At 45.1% G+C, this 24,204-nt stretch overlaps 1 protein-coding gene across 2 annotated transcripts in view; it reads left to right on the top strand.

Annotated features, from left to right (window-relative positions):
• GLCE (glucuronic acid epimerase) overlaps positions 1 to 24,204 on the top strand; it is a 118,324-nt gene that overhangs the window by 83,695 nt on the left and 10,425 nt on the right. Inside the window, exons 2-4 of one of the 2 annotated variants that reach the window (XM_073568957.1) lie at positions 3,195 to 3,364; positions 14,200 to 14,771; positions 16,258 to 16,500. In XM_073568957.1, coding sequence (XP_073425058.1) covers positions 14,213 to 14,771; positions 16,258 to 16,500 — 802 coding nt within the window. In that variant the 5' untranslated portion in view covers positions 3,195 to 3,364; positions 14,200 to 14,212. The remainder of the gene's footprint in view (positions 1 to 3,194; positions 3,365 to 14,199; positions 14,772 to 16,257; positions 16,501 to 24,204) is intronic. The other variant, XM_073568956.1, reaches the window with a different exon arrangement.

Here is a 24,204-nt window from a genome sequence, read left to right on the forward strand (position 1 = left end):
AACCCAGGATCAATATCCCCCATTTTGGTGAGTGATTTACGGAGTCCTTCTCCTCCTGTGCTGTTCTAATGTTGTTCAGTGTGAGATTAATGGCTGGATGCACAGCGCTTGTCACTTTGTGCTCTGTATTCTGATGGATGCTCATTAGATTAACAACGGGGTGTAAATTTGTCTGTCGAGTGATTATTTTGCGCTTAGCTTGGGAATATTATTTATGATGTGTTAGGAGTCATGAAATGCTAATATATAGGCTTTGTTTTATCTGTCCAGACGGTCATTGCGTTTCCAGACGATCGCAAGGGATCAAAGTGGTCTGGATTACAGAGATTTAATAATTATTTATGTTTACGGCCCTGAATGTGGAGTATATGCCAGGAAAAGCGCTGACCGTATTGGCCGAATGTCCACTGGGCTTTATTCAGTCAGCAGCCACAATCTTTGTCCTCTGTCTGGCCAGTATACTTTTGTGTTTTGTTTTTTACTTATAAGAAAATCAGTTTGGTTAAGATTGTTTGACAGTAAAGGAAAAGCAAACTCTCGTGTGGCATATGTTTGCTTAGTATGGGAGTTTATGGGCAGCCTATCCAATTTTATGCCTGTACATTGGCATACAACAGAGCCCTCAGTTGGGGGTATATATTGGGCAATGCTCCTAATGTATGCAATAGGAGGAATTTTAATCTGAATTTTGCATATATTGCTTGTACTTGTTGCATATCCCTACTTCATCTGACAGACTGGGGGAGGACCCTTCCCTCGTAGGTTTTTAGTCCTTATCAAATACAGGAATCCTCTTTTTTTTTTTTTTTTTTTTTTTGTGGTCTTGGGATTGATTGTACCAAAGACCAAAACTGTGATATAGGATTCCTGTATTTGATAGGGAATATAAATTACTAAGCATGTTCACATATTTACTAGCTGAGTGGCCAGAGCATGTTTGTACATCAAGCTTATGTGTAATTTCATTATAACAGCCCACTTTCTCTATTGCTTGAGGGAAAGCTTCTAGACTAGGCATATTACATCCAGGTAGTGGAATTCTTGGCCATCTAGTACTTTATCTGGGCCAGTCTACGGGATGACTAGCTGGCGAAGAATGCCTCTTACTGAGGGTCAGCTTTTTATGGGCATTTTTTTGAGACGAAGTTTAGTGAGCTATGCTATAGTTCACAATGCTTCAGTTTAGGAACAGGTGCTCGTGTCCTCAAAGACATTATAAACTCTACTGGCTATTCAGCTGTTTTTTTGTGTGTTTGTGGTTGGGTGGCGATAGGTTGGTTTTGTTTTTTGTAATATGCTATTATCTGTCATCTTTGTAGCCCTTTATTGCAATAGGACTACTTTTATATATTTTTGTGAAATAAAAATATTGTTATTATATGGTATTCAAGAGGGCTAATATTTGTTATTCCCCTCTTTTTCTGAGATGATCTGTACCGCTTTTTCAAAACCTACCTTGTTCTAGGTGCTGTCAGCTGTATTTGTCTACATATATTTACTCTATTGTATCAAACAATAATTTTTTTTTTTTTAAAAAGGTCTTGGCTTTTCTTTATGGTGGTTCAGCTGCTTTCTGTGTAGACTGCATATTGACAGCTGCCAATCTGTACTGGGGACGGGGTCATTGTCCTGCTGCCGAATAAATTTGTAGCCAATCAGATTCCTCCCTGAATTGGAATGTTCGGCACAGAAAACCAAATATCACAGATGTAGGATCCCTGACTGTATACTGAGAACACAGGGCTGCAAGGAGAAAACTGTTTGAAAAGTAAGGCCTGTTTCACAAATCCGTTTTTTCCCTTCAGTCAAAATCCGCCAAATGTTTAAAAAAACGGATCCGCCAAAAAAAGGGGGGGATCCGTTTTTTCCCCCCATAAACTTACATTATTGGCGGATCTTGACTGACGGTCATCCGTCCCACCCGGTTTTTTACGGATCCGCCAAGATTTTAGCGGCTCCCGGGCGGATGAAACGGACCCTGCAACGTTTTTTGGCGTTGGTGGTCCGCCAATCTCAGCATTAACCCATAAATGCCGCTCCGGGAGCCGATAAAATCTCCCTCTCCCTCTCTCTCTTCTCTCTCTCCTTTCTCTCTCTCTCTTCTCTCTCTCTCTTCTCTCTCTCTCTTCTCTCTCTCTCTCTTCTCTCTCTCTCTTCTCTCTCTTCTCTCTCTCTCTCTCTCTCTCTCTCTCTCTCTCTCTCTCTCTCTCTCTTCTCTCTCTCTTCTCTCTCTTCTCTCTTCTCTCTCTCTCTTCTCTCTCTTCTCTCTTCTCTCTTCTCTCTCTCTCTTCTCTCTCTCTCTCTCTCTCTCTCTCTCTCTCTCTCTCTCTCTCTCTTCTCTCTCTCTCTTCTCTCTCTCCTCCAACTCACCCGTCCCTCCCGCGATGTCCCTCTCCCGGTCGCACTCCACCTCACACGATCTACATGCAATTTGCGACCGCCGCGGTCGCTTTAAATTTGGCCGCATCGCTTCTCCCACGGATCCTGCATCCTACGTGCTCTGCTGACATCCATCCGTCACGGATCAGCTGGTTTCAACCTTTGGCGGGTTTCAACTGACCGCCGATGACAGGTATGAAACAGGCCTAAGAGGTGATATAATATATATATGTGTATATATACACAGAATTATACTGTCGATCTCTGAACTATGAAAATATTGAAAAAATTCCATCATGTACTGTTTTTCACAAACACTGACTCCTTAGGCTTTTGCCCTACAACTTTTGCTACATTTGTGGTTGTTTTGTAGTGAAGACACAATGAAGAACATTTCGGACTTCATTAGAAAAGTATATTAGGCGTACTTTGGTGTAAAACTAGGTGATCAGGACAAGTTGTGGGCTCCACCTGTAGAGTGTTCTGTTTGTTTAGAAGAGCTACAACAATGGTCTAAAGGAAAGAACAAAATCTTTCGTTTTGGCATGCTTAAAATCTGAAGGTCCGTTGTGGCTTAAAAGTCTCCCCACCTCGGCATGTCAGGTTTGGCATGTCACTCTCCGCAAGGAGAAACATAACCCCTTGGATCCCGGTCAGACACCTCTCACTCAGCCAAACCAGATCTCACACTTTGCACTGACAAGGGCCAGTACCCTGAAACACTGTCTGCAAATTGAGATTCTGGCTTTGGCTTCTTTTCCTAAGTCCAAGGTTTTTTGGAGAGTCGATATTGACATTGATGCTACTTCCTATAGGTGGCGCTAGAGTTCTAGTCCTCTTCCTCTCTGAATTTGGATATGATCTGGAGGGAACATGACGAGCAGGATTCTGACGGAGACTTTCACGCTACAGCTATGAGAACAGAAAAATGCATGTAGGAGCCTGCATGTATTAAGCAAGGAGTGGCAGATTTCCATTGTGCCAGGTATGTACTTTTAGGAAATATATATAGATATGGGGGTTTAATCATAATACTTTTTTATTTTGTAACTTAGATTTTATACAGTCCAAAGTACAAAAAAATAAAAATCTGTCTACCAGAGGTGCAAGATGTTGAAATACCCATGGCAGTAAAAGGGTTAATATTGTGTAAGTTTGTATTGTCAAATTTAGTAACACTTCATCTTTAAGGCCCCATCACTAAAATCTGAATGTCAATTCTGATCGTTGGAGTGAGGAGCGTCTGTAGTTCGGTTCCGCGGTGTTCCCAGCCGCCGCCGCTGTGTCTCATTAATTTGAGTATATCTGTGTTGCAAATGGGCTGGAGTCCTAAATATCTCTCACACACATCCAACCCCCCGTGTCCACCGACCAATTATAACAGTTATAATTTTATGCCATACTGGGAAATAAATAACTTTACACCCTTTTTTCAAACTTAAAATGCCTGGTCCCACCGTACTTGTCGTTGCTGGGCTGTATGAGCTGTGGTTGGGTGCTCGGCTCAGGCGGGGGGAGATCTGAGCGCTTCTTCTCATTACACAGGCTGTCTGATCACACCAGTGTCACTTCGGCTCATTATGTGTCTCCGCACAGTGAGGAGACTTCAAGATCCCCTGAGGATATGAGGACACCCGCAGCACATCAGTCTGTTTGCCTCCCTCCGCCACCTGAGAGATGCCAGTCACCTTGGCAACATTTCTCCTGAAAGGGCTGGAGTATATGTTACCATCAAAACTTCAAAGAAGAGCTCACGTGTGGGTGAGAGAACATACAGGAGTAGGACATACAGACACCTGGGAATAAGGAATAGGTGTGTTGTTGTATATAACATAGACTGGAAAAATTTAAAACCTAACGAGCTTTATGGGATGGCTGAAACTGCACCTTGCCAAGCTGAGGAAAGAAAATGTGATTTAATCACTGTCCCGAAATATTGCACCTTGCTGATCTCCACGCCGGGCATGTGATGCAGTCTGCTTGTGATTTTCCTACTTTTTGCTACACACAAAAATGTGACCTTGTTAAAGAGAACCGGTCATTCCACAAAATGCTATTAACTTGCATAGATGGAGATAATCTGCAGGTTAAAAATCTGCGTTCCAAAGCTGCCTGGCCGCTACACTGATAGCCAGGCTACCGGAAGGAAAGAAGCTTATTCCTTCCGGCTTTCAGTCATAGAGGCCCAGCTGAGACTTCTTCAGTCACCGCTCAGTATATAGTGATCAGAGGCTCTAATAACGCCCCGTTACTGACTGACAGCCAGCTCAGCGGTACATGAATACAAAGCCATCAGTCAGTGTTGGGGTATGGTCACAGCCTCCACTCGCTGTGTACTGAGCAGTCACTGAAGCTGTGCCCCCATGACTGAAAGCCGGAGGCTGCAGGAGGAATAAGCTTCATTTCTTCCCTGTAGCTGGGCTTTTAGTGCGGTGGTTGAGCATCTTTAGAACGCTATTAACCTGCAGAATAACCCCATATCTGCAGGTTAATAGCATTTTGGGACGAGACAAGTTCCTTTTTAAGTAGCACTCCTTAGGTTACTAATGGATTGATTATATTTTACTCAATGTGACCTCATTGCATGGACCCTGTATGTGCCTAACCAGACCTCAGATAAACTGGGGAAGGAAGAGTCCAGCTTAGTAATTATTATTAGTCTAGGAAAGATGGGTAGATGAGGTTACAGTGGCCAGAAGGCGGCCACAGGGTGTAAGGCTGGGTTCACACGTAGCGGAACTCTCGCGGAAATTACCGCGAGAATTACGGAATTCCATTCCGCGGGAAAATCGCATTTTAAATTCCCGCGATTTTCCCGCGGAAAAGCTAGCATTTTGCAAGCATAATTAGCTTGCAGAATTGCTAGCGTTTTCCAAGCGATCTGGAGCATCACTTGGAGAACTGATTGACAGGTTGGTCACACTCGTCAAGCATAGTGTTTGACGAGTGTGACCAGCTTTTTACTATTGAGGCCGCCTATGCGTCATCAATAGTAAAAGATAGAATGTAAAAAATAATAATAAAAAAAGTTATTCTCATTTTCCGACGTCCCGCGCAGCCTTCCCGCCTCTCTCCACGCTCCCGGTCCCAGTAATCCTTTGCGACAATTACCGCGATGACGTCTGTTCTCGCGGGATCGCAACATGTCGCGGTCACTCGCGATGACCGCGAGACTTCGCGATCCCGCGAGAACGGACATCATCGCTCGCAAAGGCTTACTGGGACCGGGAGCGTGGAGAGAGGCGGGAAGGCTGCGCGGGACGTCGGAAGGTGAGAATAACAATATTTTTTTATTTTAAATTCTATTTTATACAGTGTTATGGTACCCAAAGCCCGGAGGACAGTCTCCTCTCCTCCGGACCGTGGGTACCATCCGCAAATGTTCTGCTTACTTTTCGCATGGTGTGCACAGCCACATGCGGAAAGTAAGCAGAACAATGCATTCCTATGTGTGCGGGATCGCTGCGATTCCGCGAAATAAATGAGCATGCTGCGTTTTTTACCGCGAGGCGATTCCGCCGCGGTAAAAACCGCAGCATTAGCACAGCATTGCGGAATCCCATAGGAATGCATGGGATGCTTATTTTTCGCATTTTCGTGGTAAAATCCGCGCGGAGACGCGAAAAAAACGCCACGTGTGAACTCAGCCTAATAGTCCATTGCAGAATTCTGCGTAGTATATCTGCAACATAGATCTGAAACTCGCCCTCTGCTTTGGAAAGGGGGATATTTTCCCACGATACAACCCTGAGCGGTATTTCCCAATATATATACAGTACAGACCAAAAGTTTGGACACACCTTCTCATTCAAAGAGTTTTCTTTATTTTCATGACTATGAAAATTGTAGATTCACTCTGAAGGCATCAAAACTATGAATTAACACATGTGGAATTATATACTTAACAAAAAGTGTGAAACAACTGAAAATATGTCTTGTATTCTAGGTTCTTCAAAGTAGCCACCTTTTGCTTTGATTACTGCTTTGCACACTCTTGGCATTCTCTTGATGAGCTTCAAGAGGTAGTCACCGGAAATGGTCTTCCAACAGTCTTGAATGAGTTCCCAGAGATGCTTAGCACTTGTTGGCCCTTTTGCCATCACTCTGCGGTCCAGCTCACCCCAAACCATCTCGATTGGGTTCAGGTCTGGTGACTGTGGAGGCCAGGTCATCTGGCGTAGCACCCCATCGCTCTCCTTCTTGGTCAAATAGCCCTTACACAGCCTGGAGGTGTGTTTGAGGCCATTGTCCTGTTGAAAAATAAATGATGGTCCAACTGAATGTAATCCGGATGGAATAGCATTCCGCTGCAAGATGCTGTGGTAGCCATGCTGTTTCAGTATGCCTTCAATTTTGAATAAATCCCCAACAGTGTCACCAGCAAAGCACCATCACACCTCCTCCTCCATGCTTCTCTGTGGGAACCAGGCATGTAGAGTCCATCCGTTCACCTTTTCTGCGTCGCACAAAGACACGGTGTTTGGAACCAAATTTGGACTCATCAGACCAAAGCACAGATTTCCACTGGTCTAATGTCCATTCCTTGTGTTCTTTAGCCCAAACAAGTCTCTTCTGCTTGTTGCCTGTCCTTTGCAGTGGTTTCCTAGCAGCTATTTTACCGTGAAGGGCTGCTGCACAAAGTCTCCTCTTAACAGTTGTTGTAGAGATGTGTCTGCTGCTAGAACTCTGTGTGGCACTGACCTGGTCTCTATTCTGAGCTGCTGTTATCCTGCGATTTCTGAGGCTGGTGACTCGGATGAACTTATCCTCCGCAGCAGAGGTGACTCTTGGTCTTCCTTTCCTGGGGCGGTCCTCATGTGAGCCAGTTTCTTTGTAGCGCTTGATGGTTTTTGCCACTGCACATGGGGACACTTTCAAAGTTTTTCCCAATTTTTTGGACTGACTGATCTTCATTTCTTAAAGTAATGATGGCCACTCGTTTTTCTTTGCTTAGCTGCTTTTTTCTTGCCATAATACAAATTCTAACAGTCTATTCAGTAGGACTATCAGCTGTGTATCCACCAGACTTCTGCACAACACAACTGATGGTCCCAATCCCATTTATAAGGCATGAAATCCCACTTATTAAACCTGACAGGGCACACCTGTGAAGTGAAAACCATTTCGGTGACTACCTCTTGAAGCTCATCAAGAGAATGCCAAGAGTTTGCAAAGCAGTAATCAAAGCAAAAGGTGGCTACTTTGAAGAACCTAGAATATAAGACATATTTTCAGTTGTTTCACACTTTTTTGTTAGTTATATAATTCCACATGTGTTAATTCATAGTTTTGATGCCTTCAGAGTGAATCTACAATTTTCATAGTCATGAAAATAAAGAAAACTCTTTGAATAAGAAGGTGTGCCCAAAATTTTGGTCTGTACTGTATTTCCTGCAGCTTCTGTGGGAATATAGCGTGAAATTGACAGTCGTGTCAGAATAATTTACAACTGGCGCTGTATCAGTATTTCTACATCTGTTCCCTAGATCTCCAGGGGGTAAAGCTCTTCTACCTGTAGTATTGGTGTGATGCGCTGGGTAGCGCCTGCTCAGTATTGCTGTGTCTTGCATCATCCATGTTTCTCTATAAGTGGGTGATGTCTAACAGGCTTGTATGTTCTGGGCACCGCTCTTCCCTGGCTTGGGCTTATACCACTTCGCAGTGTTTTCCTCATCAGAACCCATCTTGGGTAAATCGGAGCCAGATGGCACTTGGAGTTATTTGTTAGGATCGTCCTCGGTGTTTGTTTGGAGATTGTACTCCTGGGTTTACAGTAGATACTGTTCAGCCGCACAATGTGGCTCTGCCAGCCATGCCGGGAGCTGGGCCTCCATGTGTTCTCTGGGCTCGCGCTCCTGGCAGTGGATCGCTGTTGGCAGGTGACCTAACCACAGTCGTTTTCCTGCTGACTACATGACTGGAGATAATGTAGCCCGGCGTTAAAGCTATTGTGCTAGTATTTAATTTCCCATCAATCTGTGGCTTTGGTCGTCATCACATTAAAGGACGTCCATTTACCCGACCGTGGTCCCCAGAAGTCCTGCGTATGCCATGTGTAAAGAGAGAGACTGGTAAGTGATCATTCACCGATCTATGGCGGAGTAAAGTAATATAGTAGATGCATTTTATCAGGGGTTGTACTGATCTTTGAAATAGGCCTGATCCTATGTATCGACCAGGAGAGACTGCTGGAGTGTCTGTGCCCGGTCCGCTGGACAGCCCCGGGGAATTTATTTTTGCTCCAATCATAAGAGATGTTACTTGTGAAGTCTATTAATAAATTGAATGTACATTTAAGCCTAATTTACAGTGGCGCTAACAAACAGGATACACCGTCAAACATACAATACACCTACAATGCTTGTTATTTTCTACAGACCTTTCTAATGAGTCTTTTGGTCACTTGGGGATCCCATGATTAATTGCAACCCTACAAAAAGATAGAGCTTTCAGATCCGCACAAACCATTCCATAGGATAAAGGCAGGAGCAATGCACACTGGGAAGTAAGGGAAAGAAAGTTCCTGCACCTACAATGCTGGCAGAATGCTGATGAGAAACTACATGTTTAAAAAAAGTAGGTGGCAAGTATCCGAGCATGGGAATTACTGATATGTGCTAAAAGTTGTTTTTCCCTCAGAGCAATGGAGTGATCAAGATTACTTGGGTATGCTCTTTTGTGTTGTGCTATTGTAAATTTAGGCTCCTGCAATCTACAGTAGCTGGAGCACACCGAGTTCTCATCTGTAATACACAGTCAGGGATCCCAAAAAGACAGAAGAGGTTTAGCACCGCTTCTGTCTTCTCTTCTGCCGTTTTCATAACATTCAGTGATATGCTATGTAGTTAGTTGTGTACTGGAACCTGCCCATCCATTGTACCAGAACTGCTGGGTGTTGGCAGACACAGATCGGCTGTGCCACTTATGTCTCTGAGCTGGACGTTTTTCTATTATGACTGGGGCTCCTATGAATGTCCCAGTTACAGTGGATAGAAAAATGTACAAAAGGGAATCTGTCAGCAGGTTTTTGCCACCTAATCTGAGAGCAGCGTAATGTGGTGACAGAGGTCCTGATTCCAGCAATGTGTCACTTACAAGGCTGCATGCTTTAGTTTTTATGAAATTACTTTTTTATCAGCAGGAGATTCACAAGAGGACTAGTAAACCTGCTGCCGAGTCGTCCAACCACACCCCCACCACTGATTGGCAGCTTTCTACTTATGCACAGTGTACACATAAATCTACCTATCAGTGGTGTGGCTGGGGTTATACAGAGCTCGGCATTCAGAGAACTTAAGCAACCAATAAAAGTGCTGCTGCTGGAATCAGGGTTTCTGCCCTACATCATGCTTCTCAGATGGGGTGGAAAAAAAAAACTGGAAGGCTGGTGACATATTCCCTGTAAAGAGGACCTGTTGTCAGGCCAAGCGTCCTGTTTCTGCTTTTATTTTATTCCCTCTGTTCCTCTAAGTATTCTGTGGTTATATATCTCTATCTCCCAGAAGCTTGTGCGCCCCAATGCAAAATCTCCAACAGGACCCCAACTACTGTGGGGCTTTATCAGTCTTCTAATGTCGGCCAAAGAGACCTCCTAGACTCCAGGGCCCATGGGTGGCTGCAGCCCCTGCAGTTCCATCCCTTCTCACTAATTCATTTGGTCGTGTCCTCTAATGGCCACCGAGGGGCACATGGTCACTGTGGACAGACTCTTCTGCAGTGATTAGGAATATTAATCTTTTATTAAGGTGATATCACTGTGGATGTGATCGTGTCCTAACACATAGATTGATGAACCAGGAGGTTTAGGATGAACACTACAGTACATGAGAGCCTGGATAAGGATGTTCTATAGATGCCCAGCTGCATCGCTCTCTACAGTAAGAGTTGACGGTCACCCTTAACCCTACGCGGCTGAGCCTCTTCTTATTTTCTTGGTTATATTTGGCACATTTGCTCTCGCTTGCCCTGTGGTTACCTGTGCTGCTTAGTACTCCGAGCGCGCAGCGCTGACTCAGAAGCAGGCTGGCATTCAGCGTGTTGGGGGGGCGGAGGGGCTCGCACTGATCTGAATTCTGCTAGAGTTGAAAGCAATTAGCTTACATTTGTATTCACATTAACCAGGGACCGTCGCTTTTACTCGCACGCCCAGATTAGAAATGCGTGGAGGAAAGTAGCAGCCAGCGCTGTGTGTGGGCTCCGGATTTAGAGTAAGACTTGGCTACATACTTCTTGTAGCGGGGAGGTATTGTGAGTAGGTAGATCCTATATGCCCACCGGACATAGCCGTTTGGTCTGGGCAAAGAAGGTTATGGTGTTTTGTACGCTTAGGGGTGTACATGGGTTTGTTAAATCTGATCCTGTATATGTAATCGGGGGGCCAGTGTGTGCTTTGGATCATTAATGCTGATGGATGGAAGGCGATGTGTACTTTTACACAGAATAATTTTACTGTTCATAAGCTTTCTAAATGCAAAGTTTTTAAAGTGAGTCTGACTGCCCAGACTGACAGTATAAACCAAGCACATCACTTGTAAGGGGACAGCCTCTATGAAAATCGCTCCTTTTAGTGTTGTAATCAATGCCGTTCTGCAGAAGCTGAAGTTTAATAAAATATTCTAAAAGGGGTGCTTGGTGCCCCGCTGGGTGTGGACAAGTTTAGGAATAGAAGCATGGAGGTTGAGCTGTACACAGAAAGCAGACCTGCAGTGTAGAGGGGAGAAAGTAACTCAGGGAGGGCAGAGAAGGCTTTCTGTAGAAAAGTAGGTAAACGCATGAAGTGGAAATTGCAGAGTATGAACCTATGATGTGTTGGCTACTGAAACCTGCAGCACCATGAATACACACACACACACACTTAAAGGGAACCTGTCAACAGTTTTTGCTACCTCATCTGAGAGGAGTACAATGTAAGTAAAGAGACCCTGATTTCAAGGATGTGTCACTTATATTACTGGATGCAGCGGTTCTGACACCGAGTTTTTAGATTTAGAATGCAGCAGAGCTGAGAAAGCTGCCCCCGCCCACACCATGGTCCCTTTGTACATAGCTATAGACAGTGCGCTACTTGTCACAGGAGGGGGCGGAGATGGACCAGAGTTCACGGCTTGTTTAGTCAGAGCAATAATAATCAACAGGTGATAAAACTTGTGTTTTAATCCCTACCTCATTCTGTCCTCAGGTTACATATCAAAACCCTTCTGACAGATTTGCTTTAACATCCAGCCTTTATTACAGGGAGAGACACTTCTCCAAGAGAAAAGGATGAAAATTGGATCAGTCTGCACTCTGCATATTGCGACTAGGTAGGAATGAAGATTGCAGACTGAAAGTGAGAACAATTTTCTTAACGAACAGAGACCATTAACATTTTACCATGCCAAGTGTCCATAGCTTTAATTAAAATTGGAACTCCCCAGAAGAGTCACCAGTGTCAGATAGTGACTTAGATTACAGCGTCACCTCTGCGTCTCTTGTTTCTGTGTTAAAATTCGTTTCAGCATTTCCGAATACACCCCTCTCCCCCAATTTTTGCAATTTTATACTATAAAAATTACCGTAAACTAAAGTTACTATGCATTATGAACGTTGAGAGGCAAGTGTGCTGCTGGTGGCGTCTTTTCAGCCCTGGGAACAAATGGGTTGGGTATTGTTCATAGAGGTAAAGTAGTGCTCCCTGTACCGCCACATGGTGCCACCACAATCCTCAGTGAGAATAGCTCTGTTATACAGCATGCGTTTTCTTTCATAGATTCTCCTTGGGTCTTTGTGGAGAATCCTCTGGGCCACATCTATGCTTTCGTTTTGCTGTCTTCATAGCTAGCGTCACTCCATGTGAGGATTAGATGGCGGTTACTGATGCGCTTCGCCTGTACGCTGTAATGATATGTGGTGTACACACAGATTGTTGCTCTTCATAAATTTGCACAGTAAGTGAGGATATAGGTGTGTGGCAGTATCACACGGGCGTAGATGTGCAGCGTGTGAGCCCTGGGCCGTACACAGCAGGAGCGGGGCTTCCAGGGATGGCACGGATTGTGTGTGACGGTGTATAGATGTGGCTGTATGTTCTGATCCAGATGGATGATGCCGGGGCTTGTGCTGACAACCCTGCGAGGGGCTGATTTAATAACCGCGGCTCTCCCCGGCTTATCGCTTCTGTCCAGAAATCCTGCTGCTGACACGGAGCACTTAGTCATCTGTTGCCGCTTCTATTGGCTTAACTTTCTCACATCCCGGATTTATCCACCCAACCTGTAACTGGCGACGCTCGGCAGGGAAGGTAGAATATCCGCGGCTATTATGGGATATATCTTATGTTCTTGCATGTTCTTGAAATGGAAAACTGTCTGTGGCTGAATGGCAGTCCTGTTATTTGGCTCCGGTTCCTCCACTGCAGATGGTTATTTTGAGATTTTAGTTGTCATTGTCGACATATGCTGCACATCAGGTGCCCACGCTCGGGGGTATTCCTGCCATTGTCTGCCAAGAGGCGTAATATCCTGCAGCTTTTAGGCTCTGTTTTGCTTGACGTTAAACTCTTCAGGCTGGAGTCTGTGTTCTGGATGCTGATGAAGAGAATCCTCTGCTGGATGGTCGTGTCCTGTCCGGTCACTTGAGGTCAGTGCGCCACTGATCACATAGGGGGCCCTAGCCATGCAGTCTGCCAGGTGGTCACCTGCCGTTACTGTTACTAATGCCGTCACCAACTTTGCATATGGTGCTGTCATCACTTGTGTTTGGATCAACTGCTACTGTATGGAGAAACCAGTCTGGAAGATTATTAACATGGCCACACACTACAACTCCCAGCATGTCCTAGCTCAACACAGATTGAGCATCGCTGTCTGTCCACTTTTGGAACCAGTGATCCCCAATCTTTACAGACAAGTCTTATTTCTAAATGTGTACCATCCCTGATTATATTGGTAGATGACCATTATTATTCACACACCCCATTACCCCCCGTAAGAGCCATTTTATGACGTAGTGACCTTATTGTCCCCATTGCAAAAGTTTTTACTGTTTTAATTTAAGTTGTCCAGAGTTTTTTGTTTTTTTTTTTGTTCCCCCTCCTACTCACTTTTGCTTGATTATAAAAGTAAGAAATTAAGCCTTACTTTCCTCTGGTGTTTGACATGGTTGAGGTAAAGTCACAACGGCAGCGTTTGACCGCTGCAACCAATCAGTGGACATGTGCAATCTACCTAAGCATCACCACTGAGCCCATTGATTGGTTGCAGAGGTCACATAAGTAGTTGTGATGTCACCACTACAGCCACGTGAACAAATGGCGATAGAGCTGGAGTGACGGAGGGGGGGGGGGATAAAGCTATTTTTTCTTTTTGTATGTATGTAGAGCAAGCCTGGAGAGGAAACCAATTACTTGGGAGAACCATAGGAGCTGTTCTGCATTTCCAGGCAGCAGCCCCTACACAGTGTATGGAGCTGTGAGGTGCAGCTCTGTTCAGTGCTTACATATGGTCGCCATCCAAGCAAGTAACAGTTGACCACCACCCATCCGAAGAATAGGTTATCAATATCATATGACAGGACCGTCGCTGTAAGACTGCATGTGTATGGACCATGATTTCCGGACTGGTTGTGGTCTCTGGGCTGAACACAACAGTATGCCTGTGAGGTTGTCCGGTTCGGGTGAGGAGGTGCGCCGCTAGTCCATACATCGCAGTCCTTACTTGGGCCACTAACCACAGATGTGTAAAACAGTCTTTACCGCCATTTTCTTTCTAGTTATTAGTTTGTTCACACTTTTACAAAGTTTTATTGTAGACTAATGATTCCTTCCATCTTTTTTCCATCTAGGTATGATCTGAACATGCGTTGCCTGGCAGCTCGAGTCAATTATAAGACTCTAATCTTTATCTGCTCGCTCTTTACTCTGGTGACTGTCTTGCTGTGGAACAAATGCTCCTCCAATGACCATTCTTCTACCCTTCCGTGGGGGCCACAATTGGGCTCAAGGGTTGAAAGCCTTGAGAAGAGGGCAGCAGCCTCTGAGAGTAATGCTGCCAATGTCCAGCTCCGATCTGAGGAGGCCTCACCACAGGAGCAGCAGAAGGCACCACCACTGGTGGACAGTAAAGGAACAGGACTGAAGTATGAGGAGATTGACTGCTTGATCAATGAAGATCAGAGTGTGCGGTGCAGGAGAGAGGGCAGTGACGTCTACATGCCCTTCTCCTGGGTGGAGAAGTACTTTGAGGTTTATGGGAAAATTGCCCAGTACGATGGCTTTGAACGATTTGAGTTTTCCCACAGCTACTCCAAAGTATATGCACAGCGTGGCCCTTATTATCCCGATGGAGTATTTATGTCCTTCGAGGGGTATAATGTGGAAGTCCGAGATCGAGTGAAGTGCATCAGTGGTGTAGAAGGTAATCCATCTAGATCTTCCTAATCTGCTTTATATTAAAGTGCTGTTCCCATCTCCGGATCTGATGCTGATATTTCTGGGAACATTTTCTAGGTATGGTCTTTGAGCAGGGAGGGGGAGGAGGAGATCTGTGACCATCAACCATTGTGAATGGTGGATCCTGTGTTATCTACATATAGGCGTCATTGCAATCCTGCATGTTATAATACTGAAAAAGAGGTGTCAGCCTGATATCACACGAAATTGTGAAAACTGCAAGATTTCAGATTTTTTTTTTTTTTTTTAATTGAATCTAAAACAATACCAACAATTGTTTAAATACATTTATCATCAAAACTTAGAATAGGTAACTTTCTAATTTTGAACTTCTGGTTCTTTAGCACCACAGCCGTTACTGGCTTCTCTATCAGGACACTGATATTTCCATCATTTAGTCATTGTTATGCTGAGCGTTCTTCTTTGTGAGTAATTGATAAGTTTCAGAGTGACTTTACTATGAAGAATTGAAACACTGCCGATTTTTTTTTATTTTTTTTTTTGTTTGTTTTGTAAAAGAATAGAGTACCACCCGCCCCAATGTTGACCCTTACACTACACCCAAGCAAAGAGTCGGTTTTCACGATGATGCCCTAGCGACTGCATAGAAAATGTCCACTACTCGGAAAACTCCTCCTCAGTCACCATGTTTACCCCCAGTAAAATAACACCACCTGTACTCTCCACCAGTGCTTGCGCTGTTCCAGTTAAAGCTTCACCCCCCCCCCCCCCACCTGGACAATTTAGACATCTGGAGACAATGAGAGGGTAGCCGCAGCTCTGTGAATTTCTCCAGATGTCAGAGAGGTCTGAAGGAGGAGAGTGTGAAGCGGCCGCTGACTGGCTGCAGGGATCTCATGACATACACATGTCATGCGAGCCCCGGGGAGAGCTAGTGGACAACCCCCTTTAAGCATTTGTAAATTCAGCTGCTGAATATTTTACTGTGGATGCAGATTACAGTGGCGGGCCTAAATATTTTTGGTAAAATGCAGCAAAAGATTTTACATATGCTTAGAAAAAAAAAAATTATGAGAAACTGATCCACAAAAATGGACCAGGATGGAACATGCAGTAAGTTTTCCTTGGACCGGGCACAAAAAAAATAATAATAATGGCTTCATTGAATTTTCTGGGTTGGTGTGCTGTGCTGTCCTGAATGAGAACTTGTGAAAGGTCAGATCAAGACCAGCTGTAGATATGTCGGCCCCGGGTCTGCGCAATCTTGACAAGCACAGAAGATGATGTTGACCTGGACCCAGTGGTCGGGTTTGCCTGGAGCTGAGGTCGGCCCTGGGTCACATACTGGTATGAACACATTAGCAGTCCTTACTGGATCTCCTATATTAACAGGCTGTACATGGATTTACTGTACATACGGCAGGCGACCATTTTTTGTCAAGTATTTCCTTTTTAATGACCTGCACTATTTGTCTGTTGTCTTTCCTCAGGGGTCCCACTATCGACCCAGTGGGGTCCACAGGGATATTTTTACCCAATCCAGATTGCACAGTATGGGCTCAGTCACTACAGCAAGAACTTGACCGAGAAACCTCCACACATGGAGGTGTATGAGAAGGCAGACGACAAAACCGAAGGCTTAATGGGCACATGGACTATTCCTAAGGGAGCGTCTGTCACTACAGTGTATGACAAGGCAAGAAGCAGTCACGTCAGACACTTTGTAGTCCCAGGTGAGTGTGGCGGGCATCGCGTGGTCACATTTCCTGTAACATTGCTTTCTGTACATGGCAACATAGGACCCAACAAACTTAAATACTCTATAATAAATAATTGAGACATCCAGACATATGTGGAGAAAAGTGGCGATGTAAACTTTATTAAGGGTTACTGAAATCCATGGGAAAAACCAAAATCCACCAAATAATTAATTCTTTAATAAATAATTCCATAAATAATTCCTTTATTAATCCGATAACCAAAATTCGCTCATTGAAAAGAGCAATCGTACCCAAACGGGCAGACATCACGAATGGCTGACCACCCCCAAAACAACCAGCCACTGCTCCACAACCGTCTGGAGGCCCAAATTAAAGATATCGAGGCCTATGTCCCCCAGATGAACACCATCCGGACGATATAGGCCTGGCAAAAAGCCTTCCAAATCCAAATGGGGAAAAGAGAAAAAACCTAGACTAGACATGAATCTTTCCATCCTCCTGTTAATCCTCTTCCTGATACCGTTCACAAAACCTAACGGGCCACCATTCCAGATCAAACGGGGAACGACTTCGGAAAAAAACAGAAAAGTCCCGGGAAACATAGAACGGAGTAAATTCATATGCCTCTGCATTAACCAAAACAAATCCCAAGTCCGGATCCTACCCAAGTCGTTCCCCGAGAGATGAACAATCAACAGATCGGGAAGCGGACAGGAGGATGAGAGCTCTCTAATAAGCTGGCACAGATCCCCCCAGCGCAAGCCACGAATGCCATGCCAAAAAATACGGACGGTAGCCGGATCAAAAGACAAATTGTTTGTATAAGGCCGAAAACTTGCTCTACGATGAGCCCAATGAACGTAAGAATGTCCTACTATCCATATAGTCCTTGGACCTATAACAAAAGAACAAAAAATTAAACCGTGAAAGCCAGGTCAGGACGAATATACAATTCTGCTCTATTAGATTCCCACCTTCCCAGACGTTTAATCCTGTCTTCTGACAGCCCAAGACGGGCCGCTTCAGTTGCGGCCCCGATCCTAAAAGAATGTGGGGTAATTCTTAGGTGTCCCAGACCCAAAAATAGCAAACATTTCTTAAGTAAAACACCAAATTGGAATTTTGTGACCGGCTCCAAAGAGCCGTGCAAAAATAAAGGGCCATTGACTTTAGGGCGGAAAGAAAACCAATGTACCAAGTTTGCCTTAGGGCAAAGCGGAGAATCTGGAACGGCCCCAAGCCGAATCAACACGCCTTTACCCAGTTGATCTGTTTTGGAACGACGGAGCCTAATAATGACCGACGAAAAATAAACGGTAACGTCAGAGACCTGTAAACCTGACGGCGAAACCTTGTTCAAGGCGACCAGCTCGCAAACCCGAAACGCGCCAAAAAATGCAAAAAACGAAGCACGTCCGGAATACGCAAGTTTCGAATGAATCGAAACAGACCTTGGGCAAAGTGTCCCATAACCGCATCAGCAGGTCCACTGATATAGGCCGTCTACAGTCCGGACGAAAACTCGCTTTCCTTAAACCCTTTAGAAATTGGCGCACCGGAAAAAGCCCATGTAAAGACGTCCGACCGTAAAGTTGCATGAAAAAGGAGATCCCAGCCAAAATCCGATGGAGACCGAAAGAACTGACACCAGACTTTACCTTTTCTTGCAAGAAGGCTAGGGTTAAACTAGCGTTGTAGGACAAACAATGATAATTATGTACTGAACAGAACATCTTCCAATCAGACCAAGATGCTGAATAAGAACACCAAGTCGAAGGAGCCGGAGAATTACGTATCAGTGACTGGATGATATCCCCATCACACCCCACAAGGATTGCAGGCAAGGGACACTTCCTCGCTCCATCCTTGGATGTTGACACAGAAAGTCTTCCAAACGCTGTTGTGAGACAAAACCACCAAAAAATTGACCTTGCTCCTGATGCAAAGAAGCCTTTATCCAAATGTTATGCAAAAGACAGGTCAAAACCAACTCCCTCAAAACCCTAGCCATGAAACTGCATTTAGTAGCCAAAGTGTTAATTGCAAAGACCGAACCAACCAACTCCAGCCTCACCCGGACACGTTTATTAGCTAAACATTCACCCCACCGCGTCAACAATACCAATACTGCGAACACTTCCAGAAGAGCAGAGCCAGAAACAATCCCATTCCGACGGCCACGACCATGAATCCCACGTGGAACAGAAACAGATTACAAAACCAGAGGAAGGAAAAGAACGAATAAAAACCGACAATGCGTCGGAGTCCACAAAATCCTCCTGCATTACACTAATCCCATTAAAGGACACCAGGAATTTCCTCCAAACACCAAGATCCGAACGAAGCTCCGCTGTTAACCGAATATGATCGCCTGCACCATGAACTCCCTTAATACTGTCATACAGCCGACGGGAAAATGCTCTAGCCATTGGCAAGATCCTCAGGGCAAAATTCAAAGATCCCAAAAGAGATTGGAATTCTCTCAAAGTAGCTTTTTTCCTAAGCAGCAAGGAATCAATCAGGGAAACCAGTTTTTGAACTTTGTCCTGAGGAAGCCTCAATTCCATCGCGGAAGTATCTAAAATCACACCTAAGAATTCCAGACACGTACAAGGACCAACTGTTTTCTCAGGCGCCAGAGGAACACCAAAAAACTCCATTAAACGCTGAAAAGTATCCAGCAGTTTAAAGCAATCTCCCGAAATCTCCGTACCGAAAAACAAAAAAATCATCCAAATAATGTAAAATAAACCCGCAATTCGCCTCCTCAAAAGTCGCCCATTCCAAAAACGTCGAAAAAGATTCAATGTAAAAACAAGAGAGCGAGAATCCCATCGGAAGGCATTTATCAAAATAAAACAAATTGTCGAACGAAAAACCCAGCAAATTAAAACCCTCTGGACTGACCGGGAGAAGACGAAAAGCCGACTTGATGTCCGCATTAGCCAAAAGAGTGAAACGGCCAAACCGACGCAGAGCGTCCACCGCTACATCAAACGGCGTGTATGAAACCGGAAACTCCGACGGATCGACTTGATCATTCAATGACGATCCTTTTGGATAAGAAAGATGATGAATCACTCTTACCGCATGCAAATCCCTCTTGGGTACGGCACCCAAAGGGGATACCCGAAAACGGAGGCTCTAAAAACGGCCCCGCGATCCGATCCAAAGACAACTCCTTTTCAATATGAGCCCGAACCTCAGAGGAAAACGAACGCACTGAAGACAAATTACCTGAGACCGTACAACCAATACCAGAAAAACCAGGTACAAAAAAACAAACAAAAAACCATTACTGATTAACTTGGCCTTCTTGCGGTCGGGATAACGGTCCAACCACAGGACCATATTTAGTACCTTCACAGGCGTCCGAGCTCTTGAAAATGGAGTCCCTCCCACCACCTTGTGGCTGCTGAGACAGCTGATTCGCCTTCTTAAAACATTTTGCGGCGGGGTGACTGCGTCCGCAAAAGGAACACTCGTGGCGAAACCGACAGTTTGCCTGCCACTTACACATAGAGTCATTGAAAGCAAAGCAGAAACCCTTTTTCAAAGGCAAGCTGCTTTGCTGTTTAGGTCCTGCGGACCTCTGAGGCAGCATAAGGTTGAGCCAAAGGCCCACATCCTTAGTACCCCACGCCAGCGAGGGGTGCACGGCCATTTTCTGACGAAACGCTTCGTCATAATGAAGCCATGCGACCCCTCCAAAGCTTTTGTAAGCCTCCAAGATAGAGTCTGAGTGCTGAAACAGCCCACTGCATAGCGAGGGATGTTTTTCCCCTAAAACAGCAGCAAAAATATTGAAGGCCTGAAGCCACATATGAAAAGATTTCAAAGTTTTCTTCTTCTCATCGCCGTCTGCTTCTTTCCTCTCAAGCCGAGAGCTATAATCCTTCCCACCAGGCAGCAATGAGAAAATGTCAACATACTCCTTATTCCATATTTTATCTTTGACTGTCTGACTGAGATGGAAGCCCAAAGGGGAGACATCGCAGGTCATAGCCTCGCGGTAAAGGGATTCATCCACCCCCACAGCTCCGACAGCTGAGGGTAACATCTGAGAATTAACCCCCATTGAACTTCTAACTTCCGCCACAACCCTATTAACTAAGTCCTGAACAAAAGCAGGAGAAGCCCTATCTGCATTAAGAGAAGAAAAAGCGTGAATCTCACCACCAGCAGCAGGTTGTTCCATGTTCGGTTCCTGTGAAGTCGAAGAGGTCTGGCACCTAGGTGGAGGCTGAACCTCAGCCTGAAGATCATGAGGCATCCACACCGCAGCCAGATCCGGGGCTTCTGATCCTCTGGCAGCCCCAGTCTGCCCTTGGCTAGAATGAGCTCGGGCGTAGCGACAATCAACTCCAACATCTCCTCTTCCCGCGGGTACTTGCAGAACCTGGGCTTGTGCTTCAGCCTGTGGCAGAACACAATCATCTCTTCTCCTCTCAATAAACCTCTCCTGAGGTTGCAAATCCCTGGCCGAACACAAGATGGCGCCAGAGTCCCGTGATAGAGAACGAGATCCTCTCCTCCTGTCATTTCTGCTTCTAGATGGGGCCCTGGCCCGCTGAGCCTCCACAGGGGACCTCCTCACTGCAGCACGGTGTCTGCGAGGGGTAGGGGGCGGTGGGGAATAAGCTTCTCTTCGCCTCCGCCTCCTGGAACCACTTCTGCTTTCACCACTCTCCATGGCTTCAGCTGCAGGAACAATCACATCGGGGGCATTCTCCACAGAAACCCCCGCAGGTGCTGAGGTATTTGATAACACAGGCTGAGATAAGCAGTCACGTAACCAAGACTCCCCTCCTTCTTCCCTCACACGAGATAACAGCTGTGCTAGCAGAGCGTCCATCTTCTTAACTTCAAGGTTGAAAAGTGATGAAATCACCTCAGGTTCCAGTATATATAGTTCTTTTATTCCCGCCGAAAAGGCAGACCAATCAAAGCCCGTTACCGGGTCAATTCACACAACTCGATTTCTTATTGGTTAATAACCAGCCAATTAATAAAACAATTCCTCAGAACCTGAAAGAAGAAACTTAGAGACAGCATTAACCCTTAAACTACCCAACCCAAATAAAAACAGGTCCATGTTGCCATGTAACCATCGGACAAGGGTCCACTGCTTTGACATTCTGATTATTATTATCATCATTTTTATTATTGGGATTATCAAGTGAAAACAACTTATCACCTATGCATAGGGTTAGTGATAGCTTATGATGCTGGGGCCTCAGAAATGGGAACCTATAACCCCCATTGGACTGGAGTAGCAGGGGTCATGCCCGACCTCCACCCCATTCATTCCCAGCAGGGCTGCCGAGCGCTGTACTTGGCTTTCTTCAGCAGCTCCATAGAGCATGAATGGAGCAACAGTCGAGCATGCACATTACCGCTACAACCTAACTGGGATAAAAGTTCCCAGTTCTGCTGATCTATGCGAGTCCCTGAGGTCGGACCCCAAAACTATAAGATATGTGAATGTTGAGAAGTTGTTTTCACTGGAGAACCCCTATAACTCTGTATGATCTACACTGTGAGTATAGTCACACATTGAATTGAAATTCTGTTTCCTTGGAGTCCAGCTGTGGCCGCACAGCAGATTCACTTTAGGATTATTCAGTGGTGCTAGTGTTGGAAGTTTCTGTCCAATATAAATGACATGCTCCTTAAATCCTCTGCGGATTGTGTACTGCTATGCCGCTAGAAATCCATATGGGTATTTTTATTGTATATGAACTGAGATGAAGCAAAGATAAAAACAAAATGAGTAAATGAATAACAGGGGGTGCTTGGTTAACATTGTTTTGATAAAAAAAAAAACCGTAAAAGCAATCCCACCACGACCTATGACTATTGTACTTCACCTCACTATGTGGCCTCAGATGTTAAAGTAGATCTAGACCGAGCGGGACTTTGTCCTGCATGTTCAGACACCTGTGGAAAGCTATAGAAACAAAATGAACTGCCCAGAAAACATTGCTTTGATAAAAAATGTAAAAGTCATCCCACTGCAACAAGGTGTCCAACAATCAGGACAGTACCTGACCCTTGTGGTTCACCTCACTACGTAGGCTGCAATTGATCTCTGCTGCCGAGAGTTATTTTTTCCCCCTGCAAACCCAAAGATGGTTGCAGTCTGTTTAAACTGTACAATTATCGTGAAACGAGCTCCTAGGAACGCTCATTTATGATCTGGACCATAAGTTTCTGAGGCCAGTGCCTCCTGTATATATTGACTTTTCTGTGCTTGTTTGGAGTCAGTGGGATAAAGGTCCCTGGTAGATAGGTGACAGATGTGTCTGCTGTGCTCCACCATGCATTCATTACCAGAGGGTGGGGGAACCTGTCCTCCAGCTCCATCCCTTAAGGACTAAGGACTTGTCTAGAAGTAGATCACAAAAGTGACTTATTTGTATCTGAAGTGATTGACTCGTTAATCCTAATGGGTATTGATTATAAGGAGCCACAGTGCGTTAAAAGCTTGTTAAAAGAGGCTGTAACGGCAACTACGAGATGGTGAAAACACTAATAGGCCAGAGTGGATGGAGAAGAAGACAGCCATATAGATGTTCTTGCGTCAGGAATCTCTCATGGGTTCACATTTGTTATTTACAAAGTACATAATGGGATGCGGTTCATTACTCCTCTCCTCACTTTTCTAGGAGTTGGTACAATTCAGTGAGGCCGTACCGGGCCCATCATAATGCGGCAACAGCTTTCGCTACCACACACTAGTTCCTTGAGTTATTGCATCTTTTATGCAGCTGGAACAATGGGCTGTAAGCAACCCATCACCCAAAATAAATAAGGAAGTGCTCCCGATAATGTGCCAAGGGTAGGGAGGCCACGCTATCGTGTTACCGATCCTTCACCCCCTTATGTTTTATATTGCAGTTGGCATATACATGAGCGCTGATTTACTTGTTTTATCTATAATCTGTCCTAGTTAGGCCACATTCAGTATTTGGTGAGGTTTTACCTCAGTACTGGTAACCCAAAACCAGGAGTGGAAAAGTATAATAGAAACCCGTCACCACTTCTGGATTTATCACTCACTCCTGGTTTTGGCTACAAATACTGTGGTAAAATACTGACCAAATACTGAATGTGTACACATGGCCTTAGGCCTCTTTCACACATCAGTTTTTTGCCTTCAGGCGCGATCCGGCTTTTTTTTGTAAAACCGGATCCGGCAAAATGCAATGCCGGATCCGGTTTTTCCCCATTGACTTGCATTAGCGCCGGATCGTGCCGGATGGCATTGCGTTTCATCCGTTTTTTGCCGGATCCGGCAACTTGTCTCATTCCGGCGTCTGGAAAAAACGGCTACTGTAACGTTTTTTGTCTCCGGCGAAAAAGCCGGAAGCGCCGGATCCGGCGCTTCCAGCTTTTTGCTACAATGAAAGTCTATGGGCGCCGGAATGCGCCGGATCCAGAAAAAGACGGATCCAGCCACCGGATCCGGTTTTTTTAAGTCTGCGCATGCTCATATCCAATTGGCCAGCCGCCAGGAACAGAGACGGATCCAGCAAAAAAACGGATCCGTTTCTACAGTTCTCCAAAATTTATGCCGGATCCGTTTTTTCTAAAAAAAAGCCGGATCCTGCCTGACGGCAAAAAACTGATGTGTGAATGTAGCCTTAGAGGGCTCTATGTGAAGAACAAGCTCATGGTTTCACCATTTATGACCTGTAATGTTGAAGAGCTTCT

This window comes from Dendrobates tinctorius, unplaced genomic scaffold (assembly GCF_039654945.1).
Source record: "Dendrobates tinctorius isolate UK_male_01 unplaced genomic scaffold, ASM3965494v1 ptg000022l, whole genome shotgun sequence".
Lineage (NCBI taxonomy): Eukaryota > Metazoa > Chordata > Amphibia > Anura > Dendrobatidae > Dendrobates > Dendrobates tinctorius.